Source organism: Lutjanus erythropterus, chromosome 11, assembly GCF_056507025.1.
Source record: "Lutjanus erythropterus isolate fLutEry1 chromosome 11, fLutEry1.hap2, whole genome shotgun sequence".
NCBI lineage: Eukaryota > Metazoa > Chordata > Actinopteri > Lutjaniformes > Lutjanidae > Lutjanus > Lutjanus erythropterus.
Genome location: NC_139327.1, coordinates 25,825,098 through 25,845,517, shown reverse-complemented (window position 1 = coordinate 25,845,517; position 20,420 = coordinate 25,825,098). Strand labels below are relative to the sequence as shown.

Sequence of the window (20,420 nt, the reverse complement as noted above, 5' to 3'; positions counted from 1 at the left end):
AACTTCATGGCTCAGAGAGCTTTGAGACTTGTGCTCATCAGTATTAACAACGTGTCTGCCTTTTTGTCCATCTTACCACTGAGGATTTTGGAAACATAATGGGCAACTTAAAAATCAGAGACTACGACAGCATCACATCTTTTCTTGGATCTTGGGGACCCTTTCAGCGAAGGATTTTCTTAGCGCTGGCCGTCAGCATCCTCCCAAATGGATTTATTGGCATCTATATAGTATTTGTAGCTGATACCCCACCTCATGAGTGCTACATACCTGAAAACTACAACATCAGTGAAGCGTGGAGAAATGTGACGATCCCTCTGGAAACAGTCGATGGAGTTCAGAAGCGCAGCTCATGCTCAAGGCTCAACCTGGAAACTGTCAGGAACTACTCTCAAAATAAAATCATCCCAAATGTGGACGTGAACGTGAGCGAAATTCCTTTGGAGAGTTGTCAGGACGGGTGGAAATACAGCAAGGAAATCTACCAGTCAACCATTGTCACAGAGGTGAGCGATAAATCATAATGTCTGTGAAGGTTCTATCAAGTCCAGTTGTCTAGTCATATAAATTAACTTCCCTTCAAAATGTTTTTCAAGTCTTCCACAAAAAATGGGACTAAGGAACAAAGAAGTTCAAAAGAACAACTTCTCAAAATATGTGATGTCAAAAGCAGGGCCTTTAAATACTAAAACAAGATCATCCAGTGTCCATCCTTTATCTGCCACAGTTCAAACGTTTTACTGACACAGGGGTTTTAGTGTTTAACTGTTATGTTATGAATGTCACAGTGACATTAGGATAAAAAAAAAAGGCAGTTTATTGCAGCTCCGGAGATAAGATGTCAGTCAACATGTTGATAAAAGCCTAGAAGCTGTGAAGCCTTGAGTCATATCAGCTACTTATGACAGTGGATGCGAGTTCAGGTAAGAGAGGAGCGGAAATGCATCAGGAAGTTTGAAATTACAAACATTTACCCATCAAATGTATCAAAATACAAATACAAAATACTGGCATGGAAAAGGTATTTAATTCAATTGTAAGTAATTTCTCATTTTAAAATTAAAAAATACATTCCATAATATCACATTTTAGGCATGTAGTAGCTTAAATATGGGTCTGCTAAGATAAATGCCCACATAAAGAGGCAAAGAGGTCATTTATTGCAAAATTGATCATCACTATTAGCAAGTCCTAACACTATTTTCACAGCACTGTGTCAGTGCTGGACAGACGAATGGTCAAAGAATTACCTCTGGGTTTTTTTGGCTGATGAGCAAAGCAAATCTACCTGCCGCGTTTTTCATTTGACTGGTGGCCAGTGTTAAATTTGTGCCCCAGCTCTCAGTGAGGATGTAAAGCGTAACAACGTGCGATCTGACAACTAAAGCTAATGTACAGACATTTAAAGCAACATAAAAGTTACTCACCCAAGTTAAATTATTTTTTTTTATGCAGTAATTGCTAAAGTAAATCAATTACCCTCTGAGAGACATAACTAGTAACTGTAACTAATTACTAAATTTCAATACCTTGCCCACCACTGTTTGAGACCTCATGAGTGGAAATTTTCTATGACTATATCATTACTTCGACTGCTGATAATTATGTTGCTGCTACTACTAGCAGAAAGTATTAAATGTTTGACTACTATTGTTGTAGCCAGTATTACTCACACAAAGCTACACATAACATCGCTACAACAACTAAGAAGACTGATTCGAGTGTGAATGCTGCTGCTGCTACTTCTCGAAGGCTTACTATCTGTGGACATAAAAGACTGATGACGTGTCTTGATTTTTTATTGCAGTGGGACTTGGTATGTGAGAATGCATACAAACCTCCACTGACCACCTCCATCCATTACATTGGTGTGTTAGTGGGAGCATTTCTCTCGGGCCAGATGTCTGACAGGTAAGTCCTGTACACAACATTGTGTGTAAACAGTCCAATTTTGCTGTTGGGGATGAAGAAAATGAAACTACAAACTGTATTTCTTACACAGGTATGGAAGGAGGCCAGCACTCTTCCTCATGATGGCTCTTCAGACTGTGGCAATCACGGCGCAGATTTTCTCCCCGAACTGGGAGGTCTTCACCCTCATTTTCTTCTTTGCGGGTGCAGGGGGATTCTCCAACTACACCATTGCATTTGTGCTGGGTGTGTTTTCCATTAAAGATTTCAATCATGCACATGTTCAGTGTCTATGGCTCAGATTAGTGCGTGTCTTTGACTGTGGCACGCTCAGTGTCCTTCCCATCTCATACTACCGGCTGACATCAACATTTTTTTGCTTCTGTGCAGTTCATAGGCATCATGTCTTCAAATTGTTCATATGTCCACACGTCCCATTCTCATGAATGCGATATCTCAAGAATGCTTTGACAGAATTTCATCAAACTTGGGACACACGTCCAGTTAGACTTGAGCAGGAACTGATTAGATGTTTGTGGTCGAAGGTCAAAATTCAGGGTCACTGATCTCATGTCAGCTCCATTTTCACAAACACCTGGAGAGAATTTCATTGCATCTGGCACAAATGTCCCCTTGGACTTCAAGGATGAACTGATTAGATTTTGGAGGTCAAGGGTCAACATCACTGCGATGGCAGGAAACATATTTTTGTCCATAATTTGCAATACTATTCTGCAATAACAACTGAAGATCTCTATCAATCCTCAGTACTCCTCTGTAAAAATAGTCTAAGTGAAGACATCATGGTTCTTACTGGAAATTATTCACTGAAATCATACCTGTCAATATAGTGATAGAAATGCACTTACTACTTTTTATTAAAATCTGGGATGCACAATATTATCCGGACTCCGGAGTGTATTAATTCTTCATCTTCATGACACCTACAGGTACGGAAACTCTAAGCCCAAAAGCACGAGTGGTCTTCGGCTCCCTTGGGGTTTTTATGAGCTCTGCTTTGGGGTACATGGCGATGCCCGCTGTGGCTTACTTCCTCCGTGAATGGTGGCTGCTGCTGATTCCCATGGCTGTGTCTGGCCTCATCTACGTCCCTCTGTGGTGGTAAGAATATTCACTTATTCCGTTTCAGTTTGCTCACACACAGCAATATCCTCATTGCTTGGTTTATGTGCAATTTCTCTTTCTTTCTCATGCTTGTCACATTTGGTTGGAAATATTACCGCCAATACAGAACAATATACGGTAAAGTCCTGTTTTAAAAAATGCATTTCAGCATTCCAAACCCAAGCGGACAATTGAGACACATCGCTGTTCACACCTGTGTCCATCATGCGTCTTCAGGGTGTCCAGCTTGTGCTCCACTTGTGTTGAGATTATGTCACTAGAAGGTCAAAGAAACCCACACACAGGTATCATCTCTCACATGGGCTAACTAAGAAAACTTTCCCATGTGTCTGTCCATCCATCCATCCATTTTCTTTGGCTTATCCGGGGTCAGATCATGGTAGCAGTAGGCTAAGCAGGGTATTCCAGATGTCCCCCTTTCCAGCAACACTTTCCAGCTCTTGCTGGGGGATCCCAGGCTCTCCCAAGCCAGATGAGATATGTAATCCCTCCAGCGGTTTCTGGGTCCACCCCAGAGCCTCCTCCCAGTGCCCCGAAAACCTCGAAACGGAGGCATCCTTATCAGATGCCTGAACTACCTCAACTGTCTCTGTTTGACTGAAGGAGCAATAGACCTACTCCAAGCTCCTATCAGATGTCTGAACTCCTCACCCTATCTGTAAGGCTAAGCCCAGCCACTCTGCAAAGGAAACTCATTTTAGCTGCTCGTGTCCCCAATCTCATTCCTCTAGTCACAACCCCAAGCTCATGACTATGACCAATTTCTCAAGAACTAATACTGGCAGAACAAAGTCATCTGTGACTTGCAAAAGAGTGCAGGACAAGATGCAAAAGGACCACCAAGTCCTGCATTGGTGACATATTTTCCTGTTACGTGCTGGTTGGGGACTCATCAGGATGCATTGATGCATTTACACTCTTTGTCGTTAAATGCCACCTCAGCAAGTGGTTTCAGTGATCAGATTAACATTGCATCTTGGTGGTTGTTTACACTTGTATTTAGTGCTGTTCTGTTCTTTCATAGAACCCTCCTCTTTTGTAGAACTAGAATTTTCTTCAGCGTAAAACTCATCTTAGTGGGTTCTGTCCATGGTACTACTACGACTGCAGTTTCCCAGTGGGTGGGTGTTTTCTGCTTTCTGTAATGAACCCACTGCGGCACCAGAATGAAGCAAACATTCAAAGACTTACTTGAACAGATGATGTGGTTTGTTATATAAAATTAGATGATGCACAAAGCCAACATGATAGCTTCCCCTATATTGATTTAACATTAGAGCCCCTTAGAGGTAAGCATGGACTGAACAGGCCCTTTAGGGTTATGATTACAGACCACAGACTGCTTTGGTTTTGTCTTGTGTCTCTTTGTGTATCATCTGATAATGTTGTACCCCTTGCTGTGTTTCAACTCTCCAGGATAGTCCCAGAGTCTCCTCGCTGGCTGCTCTATCAGGGAAGAGTGCAGGAGGCTGAGGCCATACTGAGAGACGCTGCCAAGGAGAATAATGTAGAGCCTCCACAGGACATTTTTACACAAGCTGAGGTAAGTTCATCAGCTTGTCTTTGCTTTTAGTATGTGATAATCATCAGCTACAAATGGAGATGTTCTTGTTATGTCCGGACTCAGTGTTGCATATTAGTCTGTTTTGTTAGGTGACATATTAAACAATCAGCCGATGTGACAACCAGCACGATCAGCGCTCTGACCTTTGAGATTCACGTTCTCTGTGGTGTTTTGGTGCTCGGTGCAGAGAGCTTGGTGCACACAGTATAATTAAGGGCTTGTGTTTCATTCACACTGATTCAGGACTAATTTCAGGTTTAATTGTTGAAAGTGTGTCTTCTTCTTTTTCCCAGATTGAAGATGCACTGGCAATGAAAGAAACAAAATACAACATTTCAGTTGTCCTGAGCAGCTGCAACATGTTCTCTCTTACATTAGTGTGTGCACTTTTGTGGTAAGTCTGCGACTTTCTCGTTAAACAAATGCTTTAAGCATCAAAACTAACAGATGATAAAATCACTTATGGTCAAACTTCATCAAAAAGTCAATAAATAGGTGTAAAAGGTATTTATTACAGTTGAACCCAACATTTTTTGTTTTTGGTCTAGTCTTTGACATTTTCCATTCCTATGCTACATTAAATCTGTTGTTCTGAATGTCTCTGCAGGGTCATCATCACCATTAGCTACTATGCTTTAATCCTCAACACCTCAAACCTGCACGGTGACCCTTACATAAACTGCTTCCTGTCTGCTGTGACAGAAGTTCCAGCTTACATAATCGCCTTGTTGCTGCTCCAGCACTGCTCCAGACACTTCTGCCAATCTTCTACACTCTTCCTCGGAGGCGTTATGATCCTCTGCGTTCACCTCATCCCAATAGGTAATAATCAAATGCTTTAAATCTTTATGCGGTAGTCAGCAGAAAGACAAGTACAGTTAACATGCTGGGTTTATTTTCTCACCCAAATTTTTGTAATTCTTATAATAATTTAAGTTATTTTTCACTTCCTTAGGTTTGCCAGGTGTGGCTGTGTTCCTTGAGATGTTGGGGAAGTTTGGCATCACGTCTTCATTTTGTGTGGTGTACGCCGTCACATCAGAGATCTTCCCCACCGTTATCAGAAATACAGCGATGGGCTGTTGTTCTATGGCTGCTCGCATTGGAACCATTGTCTCCCCCTTCATCATTTATCTGGGTAAGTTGATTTAATTTCATATTTTGGTCTCTGACACAAATTATAGCTGTTATAATTATTTCATGTAGCTGAAGCAATTTATTTCAGGTGATTTTCAAGTGAAAATGCCAAATATCGTCTTGGTCCAGCTTCTCAAATGTGTCAATTAGGTGTTTTGCTTTGGCACGTGACAGTAAATTGAATATCCGAAGGTTTTAGACTGTTACTCTCTCTCTTGACTGCAAGGGAGCCAGACATATTTCTTACTTGTCAGAAACAGAATCCATGCAGCTGTCTGCACCAGTTCTGTGCATCTCAGCTACATCTAAGGGGCGTAAATGCACCCTGCAGCATTTATTTATTCAATTTTTTTTTTACAGTGCATGCATGAACGAGAAACTGGTTCTCAGTATAAACACACTGAATACATATTTTATCCACATTCTCTAACCTCGGTGGAGCAGAGTTTGCTCCAGAACCAGAGATCAGTTCAGTCTGCTCTGGTTTGTGATCCCACAGACACGCCCCTCACTTTATCCAGCAGCTGGGAAGCAAAACAAGGAACGTCTTGGACTTTTTCTGCAGTGCTTTGCTGGGCAAAATGTACACTTGCTGCCACTAGACAACTTAACTGCTAAACTTAAATCCTTCCGCTCTGAGAGGAGCCACTTGCACTCTATTTTTTCATTTCTCTCTTTTGCTCGTCCACTGCACGCACACACGCACACACACACTGCAGTGCTTATCCATCATGCTGATGGAAAATAGAACAGGCACATTCACACATATGAAGGAAAAATGCACACAGAACAGTTTTAATTTTAATTTAACAATCAACAATTTAATTTTGATTTTGTAATTCATGGTTTCTTCTTCCCTTTGCTTAGTATTTTTTCTTCTTTTTTGGCAGGACGATATTACAAGGCACTCCCGTACATATTTATGGGAAGTTTAGCCATTGTTGGTGCCATTTTATGTCTCCTGCTGCCAGAAACATACAAGAGGGCTTTGCCAGAGACCATATCACAAATGCAGAAGATATGTGGGTGAGTTAACACACTGGAGACACTGTATGTTTACTGAACTAACAAGTCACCACTATATGATCTGATGATAGAAGTTAAGATAAGTTAATGGAGCTCTTTATACCACTGCACTTGGAGAAATTAATGAGATTCAAATTAATATTTCAGCACAAATAGTTTTAATGATGACGCAGCTAGTTTAACTTTAACAGAGGGCAGACGTAAAAAGGAATTAGTTACTATTTACCTTTTTTATTTTTAGGTCCTGTCTAAACTGTTTCACTAAAGTGCTGCAAGTGCAACAGAAAATCATTTATTAATATGTTGCTTTTACATGTGCTATATGCCAAGATGTGTGTACTGTATAATAAAAAAAACTACACTGTTGTTAAACGTCTTCTCAATGTTCAAACAGGAGACGAGGAAAACAAGAAAAGGAAGCTGAAAATGGGGAGAACACTGCTGATTATAAGACTAAAGAATCCAAGCTATAGTTTTTTATGATTGTTGTTTTGTTTGTATTTTTTATTTTGTTCTTTTTTTTATAGTCATGAAGTGACAGTGATGGTCACAGACTGTACCTATTTGTTTATTAAGATGTTGATGTTCTGTTTTATTTATTTTTGTGTGCTATATCGTATATTGTAAGTCCCTTTGTAACCTACTTAAAAATATACTGAATAAATTTGACTTGACTTGACCATACTATGCAGGATTTTCCTAAACAAGACCAGGTCAAAACCTTGTATATGGCTCATGTAGTTTCAGTGCATGAAAATGTGTCCAGTTTGTTAAAGGGTCAGTCAGTGGTAATGTCCATAATGTGACTTCCTGGATATTAAATGTTCTTTTCTCTGCAATTTTCTTTAGTGGTCCCACTAATTTTGTTAGTGTACTGAAATAGTACAAAATCACAAAACACACCAATGCACTATCTTTTTTAAAACAATTAAAATGCCTTTATTGTCCAGCGTGGACATCTAAGACATTAAAACACATAACACAGATCAAATGGAACAAAAGTTCCATTTGTGTTGGTCTTCCCTCCAATAGGAATCCGTCAGTGGCCTTGAGAGGGTGTGGACACATAAACACTCCAGCAGATGGCGTTGTTTAGGCCACAATATTTATCAAAAATTGGAATAAAGAGCAACATGCTACAACCTCTATTCCAAAAAAGTTGGGACATTGTGTAAAATGTAAATAAAAACAGAATGCAGTGATTTGCAAAATCTTTTAAACCTATATTCAATTGAGTGTAGTACAAAGACAAGATATTAAATAAGCATAATGAGTGTGGATGTGTTGCTGTTATAGAGGTCCAGCTATAATTGCTGGGTTGAGGACCAGTTTATCTTGAAGATCTCCTAAAGCTGAATAATGGTGCTTCAGAGAAGATCTGACTGAGAACACTATCATACTCCACTTTTTATGCTTCTGTACTGTAAACATGACTTTATCTTGTTTGTTTGGGAATATTTCTCTGTAACAAAGTTTGTCTGTCCAGATGTTTTGCACTTGTGTATGTCTTCTGGTGGATGTAGAGGCATGTGGGACTCGTGGGATGTATTTAATCCTTCTTTCCTGAATTTCTTGTATATTAAAGTAAAACGGATCATGCAAAAACCAGGGGTGAAAGTAACTAATTACACATACTCAAATTACGGTAATTAAGTAGTCTTTTGGATGCCTGTACTTTCCTGGTCCGTGTATCATCCGTTCATTCAATTATTCAATTCAGTCTGGCAAACTAAAAAACAAAACTAACTAACTAACTAAATTTATTATGTTTTATTCAGCAAGGCATTTAATTAATAATGATAATAATGCATCTCCTAACATTTTCACGTTTGTGTTGATGAAATGTTATTTTGACCAACAGATGAACCTAGATGTTCTGTAATCCTGATTTATTTTATTTATTTCTTATTATTATTATTATTATTATTATTATTATTATTATTATTATTATTATTATTATTATGGATCAGAATGATCCTGTCTAAAAAATTGTTTGAAAAAGTAGGACAAAACCTGCAGGGTCACTTTTATCTGGTCTGTGACAAAATCTTGTAAATTCTGGTCTAGATTAAAAGTTTTGAAATACTGGCCCCTGATGATTGAGTTGTTGCGGTTGTTTCCACTCCTGTCCGCTAGGTGGCGGTGTGGGCGCTGCAGGCTGCCGTAGCGCCGCTCGGTGCTCTCTTCCCTCTAACTGATGATGTGTCGAGAACAACCTGCCACTTCCGCGTCGGCGTTGTGTTCAGTTGTGATTGGAAGTTAATGGAAAGGGCTCATATTCAGACCTACTACCTCCTAAACAATCTCGGAAGCTTGATTTTCTTGTAATATCCCGGGAAGTCAGAGTAACGTTTCCGAAGACACGAGGAAAAGCGGGGATAAAGTAAGCTAGCTTTTTAGCTAGCTCCTTTGACTGGTGGTCTGTCTGTCTGTGGCTGCAGGGACACTTATGGGAAATGGATTTCCTCTGTGAAATAGTTCAAGGTTTGGCCGCACTGGCAGCTCTAGCTTTCATTGTGGTAAGTATTAGACTAGTTTTAAATTTACTGGTTTCTACAAATTGTGTTTCACTGTAATTATTTCCCTCAAGATGCTGCCTAGCCTCTGGGAAAAAGCCCCTCAAGGGTTTTTAGGCAAATCTCCCTCATATTCCCTTGAAATTATTATATATACTGTATCTTTATTAAATGTTATGTATGCGTAAATAAACAAATAGACAAGTAGTTAAAAGATTTAGGTGATATAGTGCTGGCAGACATTTGTTGCAGTTTGTTCTAGCAAGTGTTCAGTATTTGTAATGTGAAGCTGTAAGAGTTGTCCAACTGCATTCCCCCCCTTTGTGCACCCATTGATTGACAGTATCAGTGACAGGGTGGATTTCTTCCTTTGTGTACTTTTTCTCTGTCAGAAGTCATTGAGAAGTGCATCATGGTTAGGCTAGTCGTGGGCTTTTTACACTCTCATTCATCCTGTACCTTCACCTGATTTTAGGCTTCCTCTTTTTCTTTCTGTGTTTGTTTCAAAACACTAACATTTTGTTGTTAAATGGACAGTTCACCCCCAAATCCTAAATACACGTTTCCCCCTGGCCTGTGGTGCTGTTTATCCATCTATTTTTTTTAGTGTGAGTTTCAGAGTTTTGAAATAAAGGCCACAAAGATGTCTGCCTTCTCTCCAGTATAATAGGATTAAATGACACTTGGCTTGTCTTGCTCAAAGCACCAAAAAATTACAAACATGTAGGGGTGTCGTAATTTCAAGTCTAACAATATCAAAATCAAGTTAAACTCAAAGGCAGGATCAGAGATTCTTCCAGTATTATACCATCAGTGGCAGGCATTAAAAACAATTTAACAGAAATAGCTGTTCTTCACACTGATGGTTTTATTTGCTTATGTAAGTCATATAGAGACTTCCTACAACAAACCAGCCACCTTTCCTAAAGGGGGTTCATGGCTTTTTGCAGGTGAGAACTCGAGATTCTAATAATGGCATGGCCATCAGTGCAGAAAAGAAAAAAAAACTTAAATTGAATAATGATCTTGAAATTTAAAAGCCTTATCATGGATTTGGAGCGTTGTGACACCCGTAATAGCAGGGAACAAAAAGAAGATGTAAGGCATAAACTGAAACAAAATAAAAACACTAAAAGTTAACAAGTCATAGTACCAACAAACACTGCTTTGCCTCAGCTACATTACAGACTTAAGTGGATGTTCTGGCATGCAAATTTTGTAATTGTAGGTATAACTCATTGTATAAGCAGTACATGTTCTCAAATATCAAATACGACTGTACCTGACAGCAAAAGTAACAAGAGTGTTATTCTCATGATTCTCATGATTCTCATGATTCTCATATTTCTCTCTTTTCAGGTGCTCGTAATTGCACACGTCACTGCCGGGATGGTGAACCTGACATGCCATGAGAAGGAGAAATACTTCCTCACTGCTACAGGAGAGAAGGAGCTGTTCCCCAGCCTGCATGATCCACACTCCAGAGAGCTCTCTGTGGTGATCCCAGCCTACAACGAGGAGTTCAGGAGTGAGCTAAACTCAAATAAAAAATATATATATACAGGAAATGTATTTAGTTTTAGTACTTGTCAGTTTTGCCAACACCAAAAAGCTTGAGGGGGCACTGGTGCAAATTGATTGATTGTTTTCACAAAGTGTTACGTTTGTGTTGTAATACCAATTCTGAATGTCTTTAATTTTTCCCCACACATATACCCCCCATATTATAATAAAAAAAAAAAAAATATATATATATATATAGACTGAAAAACTACCACTGATGCTAATAAAAACTAAAATAAACAAAACATTTTTAAACACTATAAACTGAACTGAAACAAGCAAACCCTCTCTGTAAACTAAAGAATCTAAACTGAATTGAAAACAAAAATTAAATCAAAGTAAAAGTAGAAACTAATGAAAAGTGCATTAGTAAATCTATAATATCTACAGTAGGTTACAGTTCCTAATATGTGTGACCGTGTGTCATTACAGTGCCTGTGATGTTGGATGAAGCTATGGAGTACCTGGAAAACAGACAGGTAAGTGTCTCAGCCTCGTAAAGGCAGCATTAAATTCGACCTTAATCATAACTTCTGTGGCAGACCTGGTATTAACATGTGTCCTGCGTAATCCAATTACAAGTGGACAGCTCAGAGTATGTGACTTCACATCTTGCATTGAAGTGCATCTCCAGATGTGTCTCCAGTGATCACTTATGATCACATCCCAACTTTATGTGCAAATATACACGAGGGCTGTTTTGTCAATTGAACAGTTGCAACATTTACTCCTCTTTCAGTGTACAGGAGCCTCATGTTTTACCTGTGCTGTCAGCAGCCAGACAGGGACAGTGCTGTGGTGGGATTTTATACTTGAACTGTTTTACAAGGAATGAAACAACTTAATGTGTTGCATTTAATGCCAAATTTACAAGAAGGTACAGCTTATTAAGAATTCACTGTAGCTGTTTCACTTCCCTCTCTGAAAGCAAATATACTGTACATGTTTGCAGAATGGCCTGTTGGTGCCTGTTGTGATAAATGATCACAGTGTTTTTTCCATAAATAAAGAAATAACTCTATACTATTTGCCAAATTTACTAGAAGACCCACATTATCAAGAATTTGTCATGGACAGTGTTCTGAAGTTTCTCCTCACTTAACAACACTCAAAATAGTGTTTTGTTTTGTTTTTTTCTAAAGGTAGTCTGGGGTTACTAATGTGTTCACACAAACATCTGCTGAAGGTAAAAGAGCCCATATATAATTTGCATTACAGTTTGACAAGGCAGTTTGGCACAAAACATAGCTTTTAAGCAGTAAATCCTGAAATGCATCAAACATAATCACAGATTTATCACAGCAGAAGCATAAAATCAAGCACATAAACTTTTGAATAAATAAGTAATGTAAAAGCAGTTTAAGAACATGAGGAATAAGGAGCATTCATGGTTTCTGATTCAAAAATAGCAAAAGTATAAAATTTTGGAGGCTGCCCTGAAAAGTGCCTCTCACCCTCCGAGGTACAGGACGTCAGATGAGTAGGTCTTTCACCTCCACATGTGGTCTGAGCAATCAGATCTCACCTGTGTCCCGAGTGGGTCCGCATCTGTACTCACAGCTTTATAATACCAGGTCTGAACAGGGCCAGTCTCATGTTCCTGCATTTCTTATGGCTTCCAGTAGGTGGCAGCATTCAACTTTAAAAGTGCCTGTTGTGAAACAAGTTCCTCATGTTTTTTCCCCACTGCAGAAACAGAACCCGTCTTTCACCTATGAGGTCATTGTGGTTGATGATGGCAGCAAAGACAAAACCACAGAGGTGATCATTTTAAACCTTTTTTTGGGAATATGTTACCAAGATGTCTATTTTTTCCCCTGCTCTTTTTTCCTTAGCTAAACATTTCCAAGTTATACCAACAGAGATTTGTTGTGATGTCCTACCAGGTTGCTTTGCGGTACACCAGGAGCCACGGTGCAGATAAAGTGCGGGTCCTGACGCTGGTGAAGAATAGGGGGAAAGGAGGAGCTGTGCGGATGGTGAGACTGTAGATGTTTAACTACAGTGTGTCTGAATGCAGCACAAACAACAATATGGAGTTGATTTTGTGCTGATTTTACATGTTTTTTTTTCTGTCCCACTCAAAGGGAACAATGAGCTCCAGAGGGAAAGTCATTCTCATGGCAGATGCTGACGGAGCCACAAAGTTTTCTGACATTGAAAAAGTGGAGGCTGGGCTTAATGACCTCAACCCAAAACCGGTGTGGTGGTGTTCAGTTTTTATTGTTCTGTCTCACATTTCCGTATTAATAGAAAGCAGTGTGTCCTAAAAATGCCCATCTGTACATTTAGGAGAACATGGGGATCTCCTGCGGTTCCAGAGCTCACCTGGAGAAAGAGTCGGTAGCTCAGGTAGCTGTTTGTCCTTTTTGTCTCCTTGGAGACCAGATTATTGTAGATTATGCCTGTCTGATCATTAAAATAACCACAGTCGTGTCTCTGCTACAGCGATCTGTGTTTCGTACATTCCTCATGTATGGCTTCCACTTCCTGGTGTGGTTCTTCTGTGTGAGAGGGATCAAGGACACGCAGTGCGGCTTCAAGCTTTTCACACGCGAGGCTGCTCTCAAGACCTTCTCTTCTCTCCACGTAGAGCGATGGTAAGGACTTGCACCGATTCCACCATGGACACTTTATTACTGAGTGCAATGCTGCGATGCAGTGTCTTTTTGTTAAAAGCATAAAGGGCCGTTCACATCAAGGACTATAACTATAAAAAATATCTTGTTCTGAAATCATTCTAACTAAAACGGATGGTGGAGTCCAGACTGCAGCTTTATAGTTGTGGTGTGGGTTCCTCCATCGGCTTGAGTTAGAACTATTTTGGAACTATATTTTTTATAGACATGCAATGATTAGTTGATTAATCAGACTGGGGACATTTTTTTATGAAAAAAAAAGTCAAAACTCTCTGATTCCAGCTTCTTAAATGTGAGTATTTTTGTGGTTTCTGTACTTCTCTGTGACAGTAAGCTGAATATCTTTGGGCTGTGAGCAAAGCAAGACATTTGAGGACGTCACCTTGGGCTTTGGGAAACATAAGACAGGTTAATCAATTATGAAAATAATCTTTAGTCGCAGCCCAAATTTTTTATAGTAACAGTTGTTTACGATAGTCATTGTTCCTGGTGTGGAAGGCCCTCAAACCTGTTCATGCTGGGTCTTTGAAAACAAAAGTGTTTATTAACTTATTTTGCAGTCGCTGAAGCATTTGTCTGTATGATTTATTAAGCTATCATACTGTTAACAAAGTGTTGGTCTAAAAACCATCTGACAGTTGGGTCCAAAAAACACTATTCTAAAAGTGTAACCAGAAATCCCACACAGATATTTTCAATAAATATGGTTGATTAGACCGTTAGTCTGGGGCATTTTCAATCTGAAAATGGTGTGCACCATTTTTCTGTGGTTTCTGGATTGAACAACATCTTAACTCAAAGCAGTGTGCAACAGGCTTTGAGGTACATTTTCATTCATTGGGTGGGTCTGTTTGACGTGTTATTTAAAATGTAATGTGTATATAAGCACTGGCATATTAAAAAGACAGTGTGGTGCGATTGCAGACACACCAGGGTCTTCACCTCACAAGCGTTTCAGTTTAAATCGTCTTTGCCAGGCCTCAAAGCGCTCAGAACTAGAGAAATGTTTTGTTTTGGTGGCACATTTTCTCGTTGGGAGGCAAGCCGTGGCATTAAAATGTCTAAATCAGTGCAAAAGAAAATGTAACAGCTGCTTGCTTGTTTATGTTTGTACTGTTAGCAATCCAGGTGCTAATTTACCATTTTCAGCATGTAGGTTGCTATCTCTGAGGTTATTGTTATTTCTCGAGGACTTTGAAAACTCAGATAGCAGAACCTGTGATGCCGCATGAAACAAGCATCCAATGGCAGGCTTATACTCACAGTCTACATCTGGTGAGTCATCTTATGTCGGGGCTGAACATGCCCCAAGTTGAAGATAGATGTCAGCCAACTCCATGGACCAATAAGAATAGCAACAGTGTAAATTGTCCTGCCTGGACAGATGCAAGAAAACAGGAGGAGACTGAAGGAATCCTCACAGCCGTGAGAAGAGATCTAATCAGGCAACATAAGTTAAAAAGTGTGTGTAGGGGCTTTAATATTGTTTGATAAAGGTTGTTGTGACTAGAGAGGGTGTTTTTAACTTTTACAATATTAGTACAATACTCCAGGTTGAATATCAAAAACAGGATTTAATTTGATACTTTCATAGAGAAGTATAAATGTATTTTTCTGCAAACCTATTTTTTATGTCACAAAAGAAACCAAACTTCTCAAATGTCAAATGTTTTCTAAACGCAGCACAAACACAAGCAGCTGAACCAGAACTTTGTCTAAATAAAATACAGTCTTGCAATAAAATATGCTATATAAATGTTTTGGTAAGACATCACCTAAACATTTGGCAACATTTTGATTTAAAAGTCCAGTGTGTAAGAGTTTGTTTTTTGGGGCAGAAATGGATTATAATATTCCTAAGTATGTTTTAATTTATGTTTACTTTAGAATGAGTCAACTGCAGAGAACACAGCTCTGCCATGTTGCACCTCCATGTTTCTACAGTAGCCCACAAGAGACAAACCAACCACTGGCTTTAGTTAGGACCTTTCGTGTTTTTTGTGAGTTTGGTGGCCACCTTAGTTACTGTTAGAAGCTTGGAAGGTGAGGGTGAGGTGAGTTGTTTGTTATCTGGAAGCTCACCACTAGATGACTTTAATTCCTGCACACTGGTCCTTTAATTAAGGAGCCACCGATTTAAAATAGTGAGCAAATAATAATAACTACAAATCTGATGAAACATTTGAGGCTAGTTTCCAGTGCTTAATAGTTTTCAAAACTTTATGGACTGTGAACATTTTTATCTCAGTACCAAAACGATACTGATGATTCATACCAGCACCAGTGACTAGACCACTGGCACCACTTTTAAACACCAATAAAACATGAATTTTAATGCACCTGTTGAACATCTGTCGCATACTTTTATCTCTCCTCTCACAGGGCTTTTGATGTGGAGCTCCTGTATATCGCCCAGTGTTTTAAAATCCCCATAGCAGAGGTGGCGGTCAACTGGACTGAAATAGAAGGTTGGTTTTTCATGGAATATGTGGACGTGTGTCCTCCCACTGTGCCACTTAACGGCACTTCTATAAATATCTCAGATGGATGTGTTTGCAAGTCTGCGATTGGCTGATTTTGATTTTTTTTTTTATTTCACCTAGTGATTGACATATTTTTAACATAAATAATTGCATATTGTAGGTTTTTGTATTCTATTCCAATTTTGTTGTCGTTTGCTTGATTGATTCATTTGTCTGTGATTTTCTCTTTTTTTTTCTCAATTTACGAAGCATCTTTTCACCTATATGCTCAGCTTCTTCTTACTTACTTTTCTGCTAGAATAATTTCATGAATCAGCAGTAAATGTCAATTCCACTATTTGTCCTATAAAAGTATCACTAAAGAATTAAAGGACAGTTCACCCTAAAATCAAAAATACATCTAGATTGTTTTGGTGCAAGTTGCCGTGTTTTGGAGATATCTGCTGTAGAGATGTCTGCCTTCTCTCGAATATAATGGAGCTAGACGGCACTCAGCTTTTGATGGAAAAAAATAGGGCTGCCCCCTGAAAATCGAAGATTTCAATCAAAAATTGCAGACCTCTCAGTCATCTGAGACTCATCTAGACGAGCAGTCACTGTGTATTACAGTAACAGGATAAAACAGATAGAAGCTTATAAAAATGTACAGGAATAAGACTTAAGTGAGGAATTTTATATATATATATAACGTGAAGCATTAATGTATTTTTATATTAGCTGGTGTAACCCTCATGACAGCATGGTTAACTGGTGAGAGAATGTGAAATTCCTGGTAAACAAGTTTCACTTCTTGCTTTTGTAGTTGCGTCATTGTACAGAGAGCTGTGCAGTAGTGTGACAGGCTGACAGGCTAAGGGTCTGATAACATGAAAAGGATCGCGACAGTGAGAGACCTTATTTTAAAAACTAAGATATGTTTTGTTTAACCAGAAAGTGCTGTTTTATTCAAATGACAGATAGAAAATAAGACTCACCAAAAACATCTTGGTTCATCTTTCCACTGTTCCAATAATCACTAATTCTGGTTTGGTCAAAATAAACCTAGCTAAAACACACTCATGTAGGCTCATAGAGGAATTTAGCGAGACACACTGAACTGAAAGAAGGAAAAAAGACCAAACTGTCAAATATTCAAATTGTACAGCCAAATCTGATTAGACTGAAAAAATGCTTAGTTCTCTCAAATATAATGGGACTAAATGGCACTCAGCTCAAAGCACCAAAAAATTTTTCTTTTGAAAAATGTAACGACAACATCTCTTTCCAGAAGTCATGACCCAGTTGCTCAAGACAATCCACAGACCTTGTTGAAAGTATTTTCATGTAGGAACTACTTTCTCTCTAGTACAGATATTGTCCTGCAGAAAAAACACAGTTCTGGTAGATTCTATCATGAAAAGAAAGTATTTCTGCTCACAACAAGGACTGGGGCTTATCTTGAGTGACTCAGTCATGGTTTTTGGAAGGAGACGCTGCTTTTGAGTTTTCCAAATACTTTTTGGGGGGGGGCTCTATTATATTGGCGAGAAGTCAGACATCTCTACAGCCAATATCTCCCAAACTCTGCAACTCGCACCAAAATTATCTACGTGGATTAAAAAAAAGGCAGTACAGGTAAGAGGAAAAATATTTATTTTTGATTTGGGGTGAACTGTCCCTTTAAGTGTCTTTGTGTTTGCTCTGCCAGGGTCCAAGCTGGTCCCGTTTTGGAGTTGGCTGCAGATGGGACGGGACCTGATTTTCATTCGCCTGCGTTACATCACCGGAGCCTGGAAGCTGCAGTCACCCCGTAAGACTGACTAGCCAATCAGACGAGCCCTGGTATCATAGAGACAGCCTATGATAGGGCCGTCAGACCTTTGGATGAGGTGGGATTAACTACTGTGTCCATCATTCAGTGCTGTATATCACATCCTCTTCCTCTCCACACGTGATTGGATGTGAAGTGGTGACACAGTTGCGAGTTCTTCATGGTCCTGCCTTTCTTTTTTTAAAAAATTTTGGCTTGTGATGGCCACCGTTACGCGCACATTTCTGTCGCCACGGCTTACAGAACGTCTGTATGACTGATCCGTGTACTGAGTTACTTCATGTTTATTTTGTGGCCAATCAGCTGTAAATGAGTGATGTAGTGAAACGTGAAGGATCTGAGAATCTGTTCATCATGATTCTGACAGGTAGAACGAATGTTAATATATGAGATTTAATAAGGGAGGGAGTGTATTTTTGAGGGAACATGGCTGTGGGAATGTTGGGCTGAATGACTTGAGTCAAAATAAAAGAAAATGTCAATGATTTATGATTTGATAATCATTATTAACTTACTAACAACAGCTGCAACAATTAGCTGATTCATAGATTGACAGACACTCAATCGGATAACTATTTTGATAATAATTGATCGTCAACATTTGATGATTTCAGGTTCTCAAATGTTAGTTGTTAGTTTGTTAGACTTTGCAAGATGTAAGATTTTCCAACAGTCATTTTGTCAAGGATGCAGCCTAAACTGCTTACCAAAAGGAAGTAGATTAAAAATAATAAAAAGCAATAACAACAGGTAAACATTATTTGTAATAAATAGGCAAACAGACAAACAAAACCACCAAAAACTGATCATAATACAATAAAACATGGCAGAGTTAGCCCAAATTAAAGTTAAAAAGACAGGTCTATAATTTATTAGAATTTTTGTTTCTTTATAATTTTTTTATTGTTAAAATAATCGTGCAGTCCTGCAACTAACAGCATAAAAACTTGAGAATGGATTAACTGATTAGTTATTTGGTCCATAAAATGTCAGAAAATTGTGAGAAATGTTGAGCATTGTTTCCCAGAGCCTAAGATGACGTTCTCAGATGTCTTGTTTTTTTCCACAGTCCTCCGTTTATTGTTATACAGGAGTAAATAAACCTGGAAATATTCACATTTGAGAAGCTGGAATCAGAGAATTTACATATTTTTGTTTACTCAAAACAAATAATTGATTAACAAAGTAGTTGCTGATTAATTCAACAGTTGACAACTAATAGATTAATCGACTAATTTGTTGCAGCTCTTATAAAAACAAACAAACTTGACATTGCACTTTTTAAGAGAAGTTACAAAGTGCTTCACAAGAGGAAGAAAAGAGAATTAATGAAGATGGAGAAGAAAGTATAGAAAAACACTGAGGTGAAGTGCAAGAATTAAATAATAAAGTAAATAAATCAAGAAAAATTGATGACGATGGTTTCTTTAGGACTTTATGAGAGGCCTGTTTAAGAGTCAAGGAGCAACAACAACAACAAAAGCACAATTGTCTGGTTTTCCACCTTGAGCTGAGAACTTCTCCCTCTGGCTACCAGCAGTCAGAGGGAACAACATCTCTAGAGCACACATCTTTGATGACTATTTATTACTAATATGTCCATTTTGAAAGCAATCATAATGTGACAGGAAGTCAACAGAGACGAGCTCAAACTGGTGAACTGTATGATCTACATTTTGTATCTGCAAGCTGGAGAAAATCTTAAAGGTGTTGCTTGCGATGTTAAATGTTTGTTAAGAAGCAGGACTGAGCCAGTGATTTCTCATGCAGCTCTTGGACTTTGCATCAGGATCAAACTTAATCCCATGAGTTTCTACGCTGTTTTTAATGTTCTGATAACATTTGAAACCTTTGATTCAAGGTTGTATTGTCATCTTCTGTCAGTCAGCTTCCTGTCCGTTCACGCACAAAGCCTCACCCCGCTAACATCGTTGTCGTTGAAATGAAATGAGGCTCTCAGTTTCTTTTTCAGCCAAGGACCCCTCACAAGACAAAAAATATACCGGGGACCCGCTCAGGTATGTCCCTTATAATTTGATTTAGCAGTCCTTTTTTTTTTTTTCAAACACTTTTTTTTTTTTTGTCTTTTTCACTTTATGAGAAAGAATAACACACAAGAAAAAAGGTCTAAGAAAGATATCAGACATCTTTTTAAATATTTGCACCGTGTCAAACACAGAATAACCATAGCATACATGCAGACACATTAAGAGAGTGTTTCATGCTTAGTGCATACATAAAATAAAATGCAATTATGATTATTTAAAATACTAGAAAATATATATAATATAAAATAAGCCTCATAAAAATGTAAAAAAAAAAAAAAAAAAAAAAAGATCAGTATTAGGCAAAGCCTGTGACTTCAATACAATAGAGACCCTATTACTTTTTAAAATGAAAATATTCATTGAGGTATGAAACCTTTTGTAAATATGTTTTTTATATCATGATAATTTAAATAAATTAATCTGAAAACTTTGCACTATTTGAGAACAGGGCTTCGAGACTAACTGATGACATGTAACAGTGCAATTAGAGCTGCAACGATTAACCTATTAATAAAAGTAACTGAAAGTAATCACAGTACAATACTTTAATGTTGTGAATTAAGTTACTGACTACATT

General features: G+C 38.5%; 2 protein-coding genes across 2 annotated transcripts; both read left to right on the top strand.

The window, feature by feature from the left end:
• The first annotated feature begins 3 nt into the window (after positions 1–3).
• LOC146319229 (solute carrier family 22 member 4-like) lies at positions 4–7,619 on the top strand. The gene is made up of 10 exons (XM_084729814.1): positions 4–506; positions 1,808–1,911; positions 2,003–2,157; positions 2,862–3,033; positions 4,474–4,600; positions 4,915–5,015; positions 5,229–5,443; positions 5,577–5,759; positions 6,649–6,784; positions 7,179–7,619. The coding sequence occupies exons 1-10, from the start codon at positions 99–101 to the stop codon at positions 7,255–7,257; spliced, it is 1,680 nt and encodes a 559-aa protein (XP_084585940.1). The 5' UTR covers positions 4–98; the 3' UTR covers positions 7,258–7,619.
• Positions 7,620–9,003: 1,384 nt separating this feature from the next.
• On the top strand, positions 9,004–18,280 carry alg5 (ALG5 dolichyl-phosphate beta-glucosyltransferase). Its single transcript, XM_084729813.1, has 10 exons — positions 9,004–9,303; positions 10,660–10,828; positions 11,296–11,342; positions 12,556–12,624; positions 12,750–12,842; positions 12,951–13,064; positions 13,156–13,215; positions 13,312–13,463; positions 15,885–15,970; positions 17,673–18,280. Exons 1-10 carry the CDS (start codon positions 9,241–9,243, stop codon positions 17,786–17,788), a joined length of 969 nt encoding a protein of 322 aa, XP_084585939.1. The 5' UTR covers positions 9,004–9,240; the 3' UTR covers positions 17,789–18,280.
• The last annotated feature ends 2,140 nt before the right edge of the window (positions 18,281–20,420 follow it).